Genomic DNA, 14,986 nt, shown 5'->3' with positions numbered 1-14,986 from the left:
TTAAAAAAACACTTTATTTCAACTTTTAATGTTATTCTTTTTATTGTTTTATTAAACATTTTTATAATTTAAAATACTTTTTCAAAACTTATTAAAAATTGTATTATACTTTTGCTAATTATTTTATATATAATTTAATATTTTTTTTTTTAACAATTTATACACCAACAACTTATACGTTTTTTTAATTTCCTAAATATTTATATTATTTGAAATTTTATCTTAAACGCTTTTTTGTTTAATTATTTACAACAAATTGGCATTTCAATTTATACATAACTCTGTCTATTTAACAAAAATTGTTTAAATTTTTTATAAATTTTTTTCATAAGTTTTTGTTATTTATTTAACAATCAATATTTTTCCCTTGATAATTTAACTATTTTCTTAATTGTAAATTTTATTTGTTTTTAATTTAAGATTTGTTTAAAAAAAATTGTATTATTTAAGCTTTTATTTATAAATTTATTTATGTGTTTGTGCGTTGTGTATGTTTTAAATTAGATTTGTGTTTTGGTGTTTATAAGTTTTTTGTTTTAAATGTGTTTTTCAAATAGTTTCCAAAATATTTTTAAACTAGTTTTTAATAGTTTTAAGAAATGTTTGCTTTTGTCTGAAATAATATAACATTTTTGTAACAGATGGAAAGTTTTGAAATATTCCATGTCTGTTTTTCTAGATTCTAGTTTTTGCATTAGTTCTTTAGGATTCGAGTAAATCATTATATTTCTATTCGAATGAATCATATTATTATTTAATAAAAATGGTTCAAAATCTCAGATTTTTAAAAAATTATTTATAAAATTTTCAAGACAAAAAATTTTTTTGATTAAAGAAGAGACTGAGACTGACTAGACTATAGACAAAACTATAGATTAGACTATAGACTAGACTATAAACTGCACTATAGATTAGACTATAGACTAGACTATAGACTAGACTATAAACTATACTATAGACTAGACTATAGACTAGACTATAGACTAGACTATAAACTATACTATAGACTAGACTATAGATTAGACTATAGACTAGACAATAGACTAGACTATAGACTAGACTATAGACTAGACTATAGACTAGACTATAGACTAGACTATAGACTAGACTATAGACTAGACTATAGACTAGACTATAGACTAGACTATAGACTAGACTATAGACTATAGACTAGACTATAGACTAGACTATAGACTAGACTATAGACTAGACTATAGACTAGACTATAGACTAGACTATAGACTAGACTATAGACTAGACTATAGACTAGACTATAGACTAGACTATAGACTAGACTATAGACTAGACTATAGACTAGACTATAGACTAGACTATAGACTAGACTATAGACTAGACTATAGACTAGACTATAGACCAGACCATAGACTAGACTATAGACTAGACTATAGACTAGACTATAGACTAGATTATAGACTAAACTATAGACTAGACTATAGACTAGACTATAGACTAGACTGTAGACTAGACTATAGACTAGACTATAGACTAGACTATAGACTAGACTATAGACTAGACTATAGACTAGACTATAGACTAGACTATAGACTAGACTATAGACTAGACTATAGACTAGACTATAGACTAGACTATAGACTAGACTATAGACTAGACTATAGACTAGACTATAGACTAGACTATAGACTAGACTATAGACTAGACTATAGACTAGACTATAGACTAGACTATAGACTAGACTATAGACTAGACTATAGACTAGACTATAGACTAGACTATAGACTAGACTATAGACTAGACTATAGACTATAGACTAGACTATAGACTATAGACTAGACTATAGACTATAGACTATAGACTATAGACTAGACTATAGACTAGACTATAGACTAGACTATAGACTAGACTATAGACTAGACTATAGACTAGACTATAGGCTAGACTATAGACTACACTATAGACTAGACTATAGACTAGACTATAGACTAGACTATAGACTAAGACTATAGACTACACTATAGACTAGACTATAGACTACACTATAGACTAGACTATAGACTAGACTATAGACTAGACTATAGACTAGACTATAGACTAGACTATAGACTAGACTATAGACTAGACTATAGACTAGACTATAGACTAGACTATAGACTAGACTAATAGACTAGACTATAGACTAGACTAGACTATAGAACTAGACTTTAGACTAGACTATAGACTAGACTATAGACTAGACTATAGACTATAGCTAGACTATAGACTAGACTATAGACTATAGACTATAGACTAATGACTAGACTATAGACTATAGACTAGACTATAGACTAGACTATAGACTAGACTATAGACTAGACTATAGACTAGACTAGAACTAGACTATAGACTAAGACTATAGACTAGAATAGACTAGACTATAGACTAGACTATAGACTAGACTATAGACTAGACTATAGACTAGACTATAGACTAGACTAGACTAGACTAGACTAGACTGTAGACTAGACTGTAGACTAGACTAGACTGTAGACTAGACTATAGACTAGACTATAGACTAGACTAGACTAGACTAGACTAGACTATAGACTAGACTATAGACTAGACTATAGACTAGACTATAGACTAGACTATAGACTAGACTATAGACTAGACTGTAGACTAGACTATAGACTAGACTATAGACTACACTATAGACTAGACTATAGACTAGACTATAGACTAGACTATAGACTAGACTATAGACTATACTATAGACTAGACTATAGACTAGACTATAGACTAGACTATAGACTAGACTATAGATTACACTATAGACTAGAATATAGACTAGACTATAGACTAGACTATAGACTAGACTAGACTAGATTACAGACTACTCCACTCTATAGTCTGTAGTCTATTTGGAGTATTCTATAGTCTAGCCTATAGTCTATTCTATTGTCTTGACTATTGTCTAGTTTATAGTATAGTTTATAGTCCAGTCTATAATCTATTCAATAGTCTAATCCATGGTCTATTGTATAGTCCAGTCTATAGTCTATTCTAAAGCCTAGTCTATAGTTTAATCTATATTCTCGTCTAGTCTATAACTTACTCTATAGTCTAGGCTATAGTGTAGTCTATAACCGAGTCTATAGTCTCATATCTTGCCTATAGTCTAGTCTATAGTGCAGTATATAGTCTATTTTGTAGTCTAGTCTATTGTGTTGTCTAATCTACTGTCTGGTCTACAGTCTAGTCTATAGCCTAGTCTATAGTCTAGCCTAGTCTAAAGTCTAGTCTATAGCCTAGACTATAGTCTGGTATATAGTCGACTCTATAATATAGTTTATAGTCTAGTCTATATTCCAGTACATAGCCCAGTCTATAGTCTATCCTATAGTTTAATTTATAGTCTAGTCTATAGGTTAGTCTATGACCTAGTCTATAGTCTAGTCCATAGACTACTTTATAGTCTAGTCTGTGGATTTGTTTATAGTCTACTTTAAATCCTAGCCTATCTATTTAGTAAGTTTATAATTCATCTAAGATTATTTTTTTAATAATAAAAAAAAAAATATTTTTAATTATTTCAAAAAAGTTAAATTTGCTAAAAGTAATAAATTTAAAAATTATAAAATATTTGAAAAAAAAACTTTTAAAACATTGAACTAAGAGTTCAAATTATTTGTCAATTATAAAATAATGATCAAATATATAAACTAGCTGCGTTTGAATAAAAAAGATTTAATACAATACAAACCATAACAAACACAATAACAAGTTAATTTTGCAAAACAAAAAGACAACAAGTTTTGTGTGAAAACAATTAATCTATAGAGAAATTTAGAATTTCGAATATTCTATTTAGATGCTTAAGTCCAGTAGAATTTAAATAAATTAGTGGCACTTCGTTCAATATAATAATTAACCGTTCGATTAGTCTAAAGTTAATTACCCCAACAATTTCTTGTTTTTTTAAACAAACAAAGAACAAAATGATTAATAAACTTGATTTAATGAAATCCAATTCTGGTTTTCAAATAAACAGTAGTATATTTGGCGCCCTATAAGTAATTTTATATAAAAATATATATAAAATAAAATTTCCATCCAAAAAAAAAAAAAAAAAAAAACACAAAACAAATGTAAATGTTATGAAAAAGTTCTCAACATTTAAACAGAAGTTTGTTAAACAAATTTGTTTAACATTAATGTACTTTTTCTTTAAATTGTAATTGTATTTTTATATTGCAATCATAAACATTAATTGCTATTTATTTTTCTTTGTATTTTAATATTATTTTATGAGTCTATTTAACTTTAAGTTTTCTCAATTATAAGTTTGACAATTAATGATCACCTCGTGTTGTAATTTCATTCAGAGTGTGTGAGTTTTTTAAACATTTTTTGTTACTCTAATTGTAATTGTATATAAGTAATTGTATAATAATAAGATTTAATTGTAATAATTTGCCTGCGTTCTGCATTTAAAGTTTATAATCGCTCTTAATTTTTTAATTGTTTTTATATTTATTTTTGTTATTACTTTTATTACACGCTTATAATTTCACGTTTTACTTTATAAATGATATTTCTTTTGTTTTTATTATTATTATTATTTGTTGGATTTGTTAATGAATATGCATTGCTATGTTAATTTAATATTTAAGTTTTTTTTTTTTTTTTTGCACAATTTTTAGAATCTTTTTCTAAATTATTTTCACATTTAAAGTGTTGAATGATTGAAATAGTTTAAAGGAATTTAATAAAAACTATTTTTTTGCAAAGAGATCATATTTATGTACTTAATTTTAAATGGGAAGAAACGTAGAACGAAAGACTAGTCTATAGAATAGAATATTGATTAGACTATATACTAGACTATAGATTAGAATAAAGATTGGAATACAGATTTGAACATAGATTCAACTATAGAGTGTACTATAGACTTGACTATAGACTAGACTATAGACTAGACTATAGACTAGACTATAGACTAGACTATAGACTAGACTATAGACTAGACTATAGACTAGACTATAGACTAGACTATAGACTAGACTATAGACTAGACTATAGACTAGACTATAGACTAGACTATAGACTAGACTATAGACTAGACTATAGACTAGACTATAGACTAGACTATAGACTAGACTATAGACTAGACTATAGACTAGACTATAGACTAGACTATAGACTAGACTATAGACTAGACTATAGACTAGACTATAGACTAGACTATAGACTAGACTATAGACTAGACTATAGACTAGACTATTGACTAGACTATTGACTAGACTATAGTCTAGACTATAGACTAGACTATAGACTAGACTATAGACTAGACTATAGACTAGACTATAGACTTAACTACAGACTTGACTATAGACTAGACTATAGACTAGACTATAGACTAGACTATAGACTAGACTATAGACTAGACTATAGACTAGACTATAGACTAGACTACAGACCAGACTATAGACTAGACTATAGACTAGGCTATAGACCAGACTATAGACTAGACTATAGACTTAACTACAGACTTGACTATAGACTAGACTATAGACTAGACTATAGACTATAGACTAGACTATAGACCAGACTATAGACTAGACTATAGACTAGGCTATAGACCAGACTATAGACTAGACTATAGACTAGACTATAGACTAGACTATAGACTAGATTATAGACTAGACTATAGACTAGACTATAGACTAGACTATAGACTAGACTATAGACTAGACTATAGACTAGACTATAGACTAGACTATAGACTAGACTATAGACTAGATTATAGACTAGACTATAGACTAGACTATAGACTAGACTATAGACTAGACTATAGACTAGACTATAGACTAGACTATAGACTAGACTATAGACTAGACTATAGACTAGATTATAGACTAGACTATAGACTAGACTATAAACTAGACTATAGACTAGACTATAGACTAGACTATAGACTAGACTATAGGCTAGACTAACTATAGACTAGACTTTATACTAGACTATAGATTTGGCTATAGACTAAACTATAGACTAAACTATGGACTAAACTATTGACTATGGGTACTATAGACTAGACTATAGACTAAACTATTGACTATAGCTACTATAGACTAGACTATAGACTAAACTATGGACTCGACTATAGACTAGACTATAGATTAGACTATAGACTAGACTATAGACTAGACTATAGACTAGACTATAGGCTAGACTATAGAATAGACTATAGACTAGACTATAGACTAGACTATAGACTAGACTATAGACTAGACTATAGACTAGACTATAGACTAGACTATAGACTAGACTATAGACTAGACTATAGACTAGACTATAGACTAGACTATAGACTAGACTATAGACTAGACTATAGACTAGACTATAGACTAGACTATAGACTAGACTATAGACTAGACTATAGACTAGACTATAGACTAGACTATAGACTAGACTATAGACTAGACTATAGACTAGACTATAGACTAGACTATAGACTAGACTATAGACTAGACTATAGACTAGACTATAGACTAGACTATAGACTAGACTATAGACTAGACTATAGACTAGACTATAGACTACTAGACTAGACTATAGACTAGACTATAGACTAGACTATAGACTAGACTATAGACTAGACTATAGACTAGACTATAGACTAGACTATAGACTAGACTATAGACTAGACTATAGACTAGACTATAGACTAGACTATAGACTAGACTATAGACTAGACTATAGACTAGACTATAGACTAGACTATAGACTAGACTATAGACTAGACTATAGACTATACTATAGACTAGACTATAGACTAGACTATAGACTAGACTATAGACTAGTCTATAGTCTAGTCTATAGACTAGATTATAGACTAAACTATAGACTAAACTATGGACTAAACTATAGACTAGACTGTAGACTAGACTATAGGCTAGACTATAGGCTAGTCTTAACTATTGATTAGGCTATAGACTAAACAGCAGACTTGACTATAAATTTAGCAAAAGACTAGACTGTAGTGCTTTGGAGGCTTCTACAAAAGCACATTTAATGAAATAGTAACACCCCAATATTTATAAAAAAATAATTTTATTATAACAAATTAATATAAAAAAAGTATTCCAAATTTAAACAAATAACCTTAAACTATAAATTTAGGGAAATAATGTGTCATAGGGAAATTTGGTTAAAACAGTATTAATCACTTGTTTGGCCACTAAACTCAAGGCCTTGGCAAAACCAGGTTCCAATTCATTATAAATATCACGCCAATTTTCATTCAAGAATTTGTTCATATTATCGCCCAAGGCTTTGTCACCATTGAAGAGATTATCGAATTGGAATTGTACGAGTTGTGGTTTAAATTCCAATTTTACATGTTCTAATTCAGCGTAAGTTTCACCATTTTTCTCGACAGGTTTCAAATCGAAAGAGTATTTAAGTTGAAGATTTTCTGGAATTATAAAAGAGTTAACATTTAGGAAGTTTTGAATGGAAAATAAATAAGATAAATTCATTTATCATTTTAGATTAATTACACTTACTGCAAATGATCGAAGCATCACCATTTCCTACAATGGGCAAAATTAAGACACGTCCATCAACATTGTATTTTCCTTTCAAAACAAATTCCGGCACTAAAGCGTCAATCACGCTGCGTTCTTTAAAATTGAAACCTCTGGAAATTAGATTTGTCAATTAAAAATATTTTACTACAACAATAATCCCAAACAAGTTTCTCACTTGACGGTTTTCACTTGGGCCGTTTTCATGCCAAGCAAATCAAGATCTTTAAATTTCAATTCAAGATTAACAGGACTTGAAGGATTTCTATCCAAAACCAAACTATTTACACGCAATGGATCAAAAGGCAATAGATTCAATTCACGTAAACCACCGGGATATTTGTTCAAAACTTCTTGAGTGGCCCGAGTCAAACAACCGCTATCTCCACGCTGACATCTTGTTATAGCAGCAGCTATTGTAATTAAATAGATCATTTAAAACTCAAATACTTCATTACTTTACTTCTTGAACACTCACGAAAATCTCCCAAAACAGTCGCTATACTTAATACCACAACTAAACACAGTGATTTATACATTTTCGAATTTGTTTTTTTAAAAAAATTTCACCGTTATTCGAATCACTTCACTCCTGTTTTAATATTGAATTAATTATTATACTGTTAACTTCCTTTTATACTTGAGCCGAAATCCAGTAGATTCTGATCTGTATATATTTTTTTTGTTGTTTTTATTGTTTATTTAGAATGTTATTCATTTAAATGTATTTTATTTATTTATATTTTTTTGTTAAATTCAAAAACCTGTATATGAATTTGTGTGTTAATTTTGTTTTTGCATTTCTTGTTCCATCAACTCATCACATCTCTGGTGTTGATTTTTTTCTTAAAAATTGACAACTGTATTTAAAACTCATAATTTGTAATTAAATACAAATATTATTATTGTAGTTTTATTCGATTTTTTTTGTTTTAGTTTGACTTTAGTACTAAGGTTCTGTTAATTTGTTAAAATTTTGAATTAAAGTGACCAGATTTCTTCTAGGTTTCTGACTTTTATAACCGCCATCATTGTCAATACTAACTGAACTTTGATCTTCAGTAATTTGTACAACTACAATAAGTTTGCACGAAACATCTTAAAATTTAAATTTATATATATAGTGCTCTTGTCTATTTTAAAATTGGTAAATTTTTAAACACCCGCTTAATCACGTTTTTAGTCTGTGATTTTTAATTTTGTCTTTATCTCCTACTGAACGTTTTGTACATAGATTCCACAGCCACTTAATAATGGTTCAACGACTTTTATTTATTGGTCAAATTATGCAAATAATTTGCTTTTAGTGTTTTACTGTTTTGCCCATTATTTGTAAAACGAGTCATTTAAAAAAACGAAATTAAAAAAGTGTTCTAAGAAATTATTAAATTTATTAATTAAATATAAAGATATTAACATTTAGTAAAATCAACATTTCAGTTAAACATTGTTTTATTTAAAATAGCTATACCATTTCCAAATAAATTTTAGAAATTGTTTTATAAAGAACTAAAATTGAACTAGAATCTAGAAAAATCTAGAACAGAACTAGAACAAAACTAGAACAGAACTAGAACAGAACTAGAATAGAACTAGAACAGAACTAGAACTAGAACAGAACTAGAACAGAACTAGAACAGAACTAGAACAGAACTAGAACAGAACTAGAACAGAACTAGAACAGAACTAGAACAGAACTAGAACAGAACTAGAACAGAACTAGAACAGAACTAGAACTGAACTAGAACAGAACTAGAACAGAACTAGAACTAGAACAGAACTAGAACAGAACTAGAACAGAACTAGAACAGAACTAGAACAGAACTAGAACAGAACTAGAACAGAACTAGAACAGAACTAGAACAGAACTAGAACAGAACTAGAACAGAACTAGAACAGAACTAGAACAGAACTAGAACAGAACTAGAACAGAACTAGAACAGAACTAGAACAGAACTAGAACAGAACTAGAACAGAACTAGAACAGAACTAGAACAGAACTAGAATAGAACTAGAACAGAACTAGAACAGAACTAGAACAGAACTAGAACAGAACTAGAACAGAACTAGAACAGAACTAGAACAGAACTAGAACAGAACTAGAACAGAACTAGAACAGAACTAGAACAGAACTAGAACAGAACTAGAACAGAACTAGAACAGAACTAGAACAGAGCTAGAACAGAACTAGAACAGAACTAGAACAGAACTAGAACAGAACTAGAACAGAACTAGAACAGAACTAGAACACAACTAGAACACAACTAGAACTGAACTAGAACTGAACTAGAACAGAACTAGAACAGAACTAGAACAGAACTAGAACAGAACTAGAACAGAACTAGAACAGAACTAGAACAGAACTAGAACAGAACTACAACAGAACTAGAACAGAACTAGAACAGAACTAGAACAGAACTAGAACAGAACTAGAACAGAACTAGAACAGAACTAGAACAGAACTAGAACAGAACTAGAAGAGAACTAGAAGAGAACTAGAACAGAACTAGAACAGAACTAGAACAGAACTAGAACAGAACTAGAACAGAACTAGAACAGAACTAGAACAGAACTAGAACAGAACTAGAACAGAACTAGAATAGAACTAGAACAGAACTAGAACAGAACTAGAACAGAACTAGAACAGAACTAGAACAGAACTAGAACAGAACTAGAACAGAACTAGAACAGAACTAGAACTGAACTAGAACTGAACTAGAACTGAAATAGAACAGAACTAGAACAGAACTAGAACAGAACTAGAACAGAACTAGAACAGACTAGAACTAGAACAGACTAGAACAGAACTAGAACAGAACTAGAACAGAACTAGAACAGAACTAGAACTAGAACAGAACTAGAACAGAACTAGAACTAGAACAGAACTAGAACAGAACTAGAACAGAACTAGAACAGAACTAGAACAGAACTAGAACAGAACTAGAACAGAACTAGAACAGAACTAGAACAGAACTAGAACAGAACTAGAACAGAACTAGAACAGAACTAGAACAGAACTAGAACAGAACTAGAACAGAACTAGAACAAAACTAGAACAGAACTAGAACAAAACTAGAACAGAACTAGAACAGAACTAGAACAGAACTAGAACAAAACTAGAACAGAACTAGAAGAGAACTAGAACAGAACTAGAACAGAACTAGAAAAGAACTAGAAAAGAACTAGAACAGAACTAGAACAGAACTAGAACAGAACTAGAACAGAACTAGAACAGAACTAGAACAGAACTAGAACAGAACTAGAACAGAACTAGAACAGAACTAGAACAGAACTAGAACTAGAACAGAACTAGAACAGAACTAGAACAGAACTAGAACAGAACTAGAACAGAACTAGAACTGAACTAGAACAGAACTAGAACAGAACTAGAACAGAACAGAACTAGAAGAACAGAACTGGAACGGAACTAGAACAGAACTAGAACAGAACTAGAACAGAACTAGAACAGAACTAGAACAGAACTAGAACAGAACTAGAACAGAACTAGAACAGAACTAGAACAGAACTAGAAAAACTAGAACAGAACTAGAACAGAACTAGAACAGAACTAGAACAGAACTAGAACAGAACTAGAACAGAACTAGAACAGAACTAGAACAGAACAGAACTGGAACGGAACTAGAACAGAACTAGAACAGAACTAGAACAGAACTAGAACAGAACTAGAACAGAACTAGAACAGAACTAGAACAGAACTAGAACAGAACTAGAACAGAATTAGAACAGAACTAGAACTGAACTAGAACTGAACTAGAACTGAACTAGAACTGAACTAGAACTGAACTAGAACTGAACTAGAACTGAACTAGAACTGAACTAGAACTGAACTAGAACTGAACTAGAACTGAACTAGAACTGAACTAGAACTGAACTAGAACTGAACTAGAACTGAACTAGAACTGAACTAGAACTGAACTAGAACTGAACTAGAACTGAACTAGAACTGAACTAGAACTGAACTAGAACTGAACTAGAACTGAACTAGAACTGAACTAGAACTGAACTAGAACTGAACTAGAACTGAACTAGAACTGAACTAGAACTGAACTAGAACTGAACTAGAACTGAACTAGAACTGAACTAGAACTGAACTAGAACTGAACTAGAACTGAACTAGAACTAGAACTGAACTAGAACTGAACTAGAACTGAACTAGAACTGAACTAGAACTGAACTAGAACTGAACTAGAACTGAACTAGAACTGAACTAGAACTGAACTAGAACTGAACTAGAACTGAACTAGAACTGAACTAGAACTGAACTAGAACTGAACTAGAACTGAACTAGAACTGAACTAGAACTGAACTAGAACTGAACTAGAACTGAACTAGAACTGAACTAGAACTGAACTAGAACTGAACTAGAACTGAACTAGAACTGAACTAGAACTGAACTAGAACTGAACTAGAACTAGAACTGAACTAGAACAAAACTAGAACAAAACTAAAACAAAACTAGAACAGAACAGAACTAGAACTGAACTTAATCTATAGAGAACAAACTAGTTTTCTGTAAAAAAGAGTTACAACTTATTTACGATAAGATCAGCATAAATCACACACCCTTATTCTTAATGTTGGTATACAAATTATTAAAAATAATATACATGGCTAATAAATTGTCTTGTGACATTTTAAAACATTCGACGCCAATTAACTTTTTATAGTTCATATAAAGCTACATATTAACATTCCAAACAGAATCAAAATATCAAAAAAAAGTTCTAATATATGTAGATAAAACCAAATTAATTTGTAATTTTCATATGTGACTTTAACTGAAGCAAGATTTCTGTTTAGTGATAAAATTACAAAAAAAAAAAAAAAACATGACATTTTTGTACAATGAACTAATTGTGATTCATATTTATGCCACCTGTTGTTAATTGATCATTAAATTAACTGTAAGTGTTTAAGGTATTATGCATTCAGGTTGCTGTTGCCAAAAAGGTTCAGATTATGGTTTCACAAGGTGATTTTTTAAGACAATTTCACGATGTCTGTGTATCTGTTGGTTTAAACTTGGTAATTTACCCAAGCCCCCTTGCAGAGATTATTTCAGAATATTTGGCTTTGGGTACTAATAGGTATTAAATGAAATATAATTCCGAACTCATGAAGACCCAGGCCATTATGCGGCCTGAGAGAGAACCTACTCACCAGATAAGGCCTTCTTCTATTAAGAATCGTTTTTTTTTTTAAGTTTTATAGAAATCGGTCTATAATTAAAATGATTTCTCTTATAGCTGCTGTAGGGTATTAAACATTTCAGAATATTGGGTTCAGATAAACTGCTTGTGCGTGTTGCAGGTTAAATCAAGTCATGTTTATATGACATGGATATTAATAAAAAAGTATAACCTTGTATTTAATTAATGGGCTTTTAAAAAGTGTAAGTTTTTTTCTAAGAACTTTATAAATGTATATTAAAAAGTCGTATTTTTCATTGCATCTTTAAAGTGAAGTGGTTAATATATTTATTTAATATTTTTATAATATATAAAACTTGAAAAAATAAAAATTTAATATTGTTTAGCGAAAAACTCTTCATAGGGTAATTTCGAGAAGACATCATTAAAAATTTTCTGCATAATTGGTGTAAGACTATTAAAAAGTGAATTATGAATTTCATTAAAAATGTCCAACCAATTTTCATTAATGAAAACATTAACATTATTGGTCAAAACTTTATCGCCATTGAATAAATTACCGAAATTGAAAACGACCTTTTTCGGTGTAAGAGAGCCGGTTATATTTTCGATTTTCATATAAGTGCGACCATTCTTGACATAAGGAGAGCCAGAGAATTGTATAGCAAGGGTAACATCATCTGAAAGGGATTAATTTTACATAAATATATCGTGTTTAAGACCAAAAATGTATTCTTTATTTAAACTTACTCAATGTTATATCATGTTTTCCAATACCTTCTACTGGCAGTACTATCACCTGACCTTTCACATTATAATCGCCTGTCATATGAATTACAGGTATTTGCAATTTTATTTCATGTTTTTTACTCAAGTCCCTTTCGAAGCCACTGTAGGAATATAAAAAAATTTAAAACCAATCACAAACCTTTCTAAAAACCAAATCCCTACCTTACGCCTATGGCCTTAGCATCTTTCAGACCACTTAGTAAATTATTTTTCATAATCAAGTCTATATTAACGGGACTATTAGGGCCTGGCTGTATGTTCAACAAAGGCACACTCAAAGGATCAAGTTTTGGCAAATTAATAAAACCATCACCTAAAAATATATCATATTCCCAACAATATAACATTTTATTTAAAAAATCTAATCACTTACCTGCATATTTGGAATTTAAGAAAAAGTTAATACGTTCTTGTATACAACTGGTATCCTTATAACGGCAGGGTCTAGGATTTACAGCTAAAACGAAAACTATATTATTATGTATTTCAAAATTATTTACTTCAATTAACTTACGAAAATTTCCCTTAGCCTTAGCTATTATAACGAATAAAATTGTAAGGATTTTAAAAAATAGTTTTCTTTTAAACATTTTGTATAAAATGCAAATTTAGCCGTTTGTTTCTGAATTTGAAATTACAACTGATATCTGTTTTAGTTTTAGCTTCGTTTTTATATTAGCGAAATCTAATTGTAACTGAAATAGGAAGATCATAACTTATTTTAAATATGAGATTTATAATTATGAAATGTTCATAAATATTGCATTCAAAAAGTAATAATAATATAATAATATAAATTAAACTGTGTAGTTGTTTTACATCAGTCTAGTAATATTCATACTTTGTAAAAAAACAATCTCAGAAATTCCATACAATAGTCTTGTCTGTAATCGATAGTCTAGTCTATAGTCTAGTCTATAGTCTAGTCTATAGTCTAGTCTATAGTCTAGTCTATAGTCTAGTCTATAGTCTAGTCTATAGTCTAGTCTATAGTCTAGTCTATAGTCTAGTCTATAGTCTAGTCTATAGTCTAGTCTATAGTCTAGTCTATAGTCTAGTCTATAGTCTAGTCTATAGTCTAGTCTATAGTCTAGTCTATAGTCTAGTCTATAGTCTAGTCTAGTCAACAGGAAGAGCCGCAGTATGGGCTTGTGGAAACAAGGCCATAGAAGTGGGTATGAAGGAGCAGCATGAAGGTTTTGCAAGAGCAAAAATAGGTGGTGTATACGTATACAGCTGTTATGCGTCACCAAATATACCGATACTAGACTTCGAACGATTTGTGGACGATCTTGTAAGAGATGTATCAGGTCACAACCCAGTTATCATCGGAGGCGATTTTAATGCCTGGACTATAGATTGGGGGAGTCAGAGAACTAATGAAAGGGGAAGAATACTGCTTGACGCCTTTTCTCAACTCGACCTAATTCTCTTGAATAAGGGTAATTCGTATACATTCAGAAGGACCGGCTATGGCTC

General features: G+C 30.2%; 1 protein-coding gene across 1 annotated transcript; it reads right to left on the bottom strand.

Moving 5' to 3' along the window:
• Window positions 1-7,054: 7,054 nt before the first annotated feature.
• LOC119614509 lies at window positions 7,055-14,145 on the bottom strand. The gene is made up of 9 exons (XM_037970633.1): window positions 14,022-14,145; window positions 13,881-13,964; window positions 13,670-13,820; window positions 13,469-13,608; window positions 13,106-13,398; window positions 8,026-8,113; window positions 7,726-7,960; window positions 7,527-7,660; window positions 7,055-7,435 (listed from the first exon to the last, which is right to left on the bottom strand). The coding sequence occupies exons 1-9, from the start codon at window positions 14,095-14,097 to the stop codon at window positions 7,137-7,139; spliced, it is 1,500 nt and encodes a 499-aa protein (XP_037826561.1). The 5' UTR covers window positions 14,098-14,145; the 3' UTR covers window positions 7,055-7,136.
• Between the last annotated feature and the right edge of the window lie 841 nt (window positions 14,146-14,986).

The sequence above is a fragment of the Lucilia sericata genome, unplaced genomic scaffold (assembly GCF_015586225.1).
Source record: "Lucilia sericata isolate MDLA Ls3-8-SP2 unplaced genomic scaffold, ASM1558622v1 Contig003003F_arrow, whole genome shotgun sequence".
NCBI classification, from domain to species: Eukaryota; Metazoa; Arthropoda; class Insecta; order Diptera; family Calliphoridae; genus Lucilia; species Lucilia sericata.
Note: the sequence above shows the minus strand (reverse complement) of the source record. Positions and strands in the feature narration are given on the sequence as shown.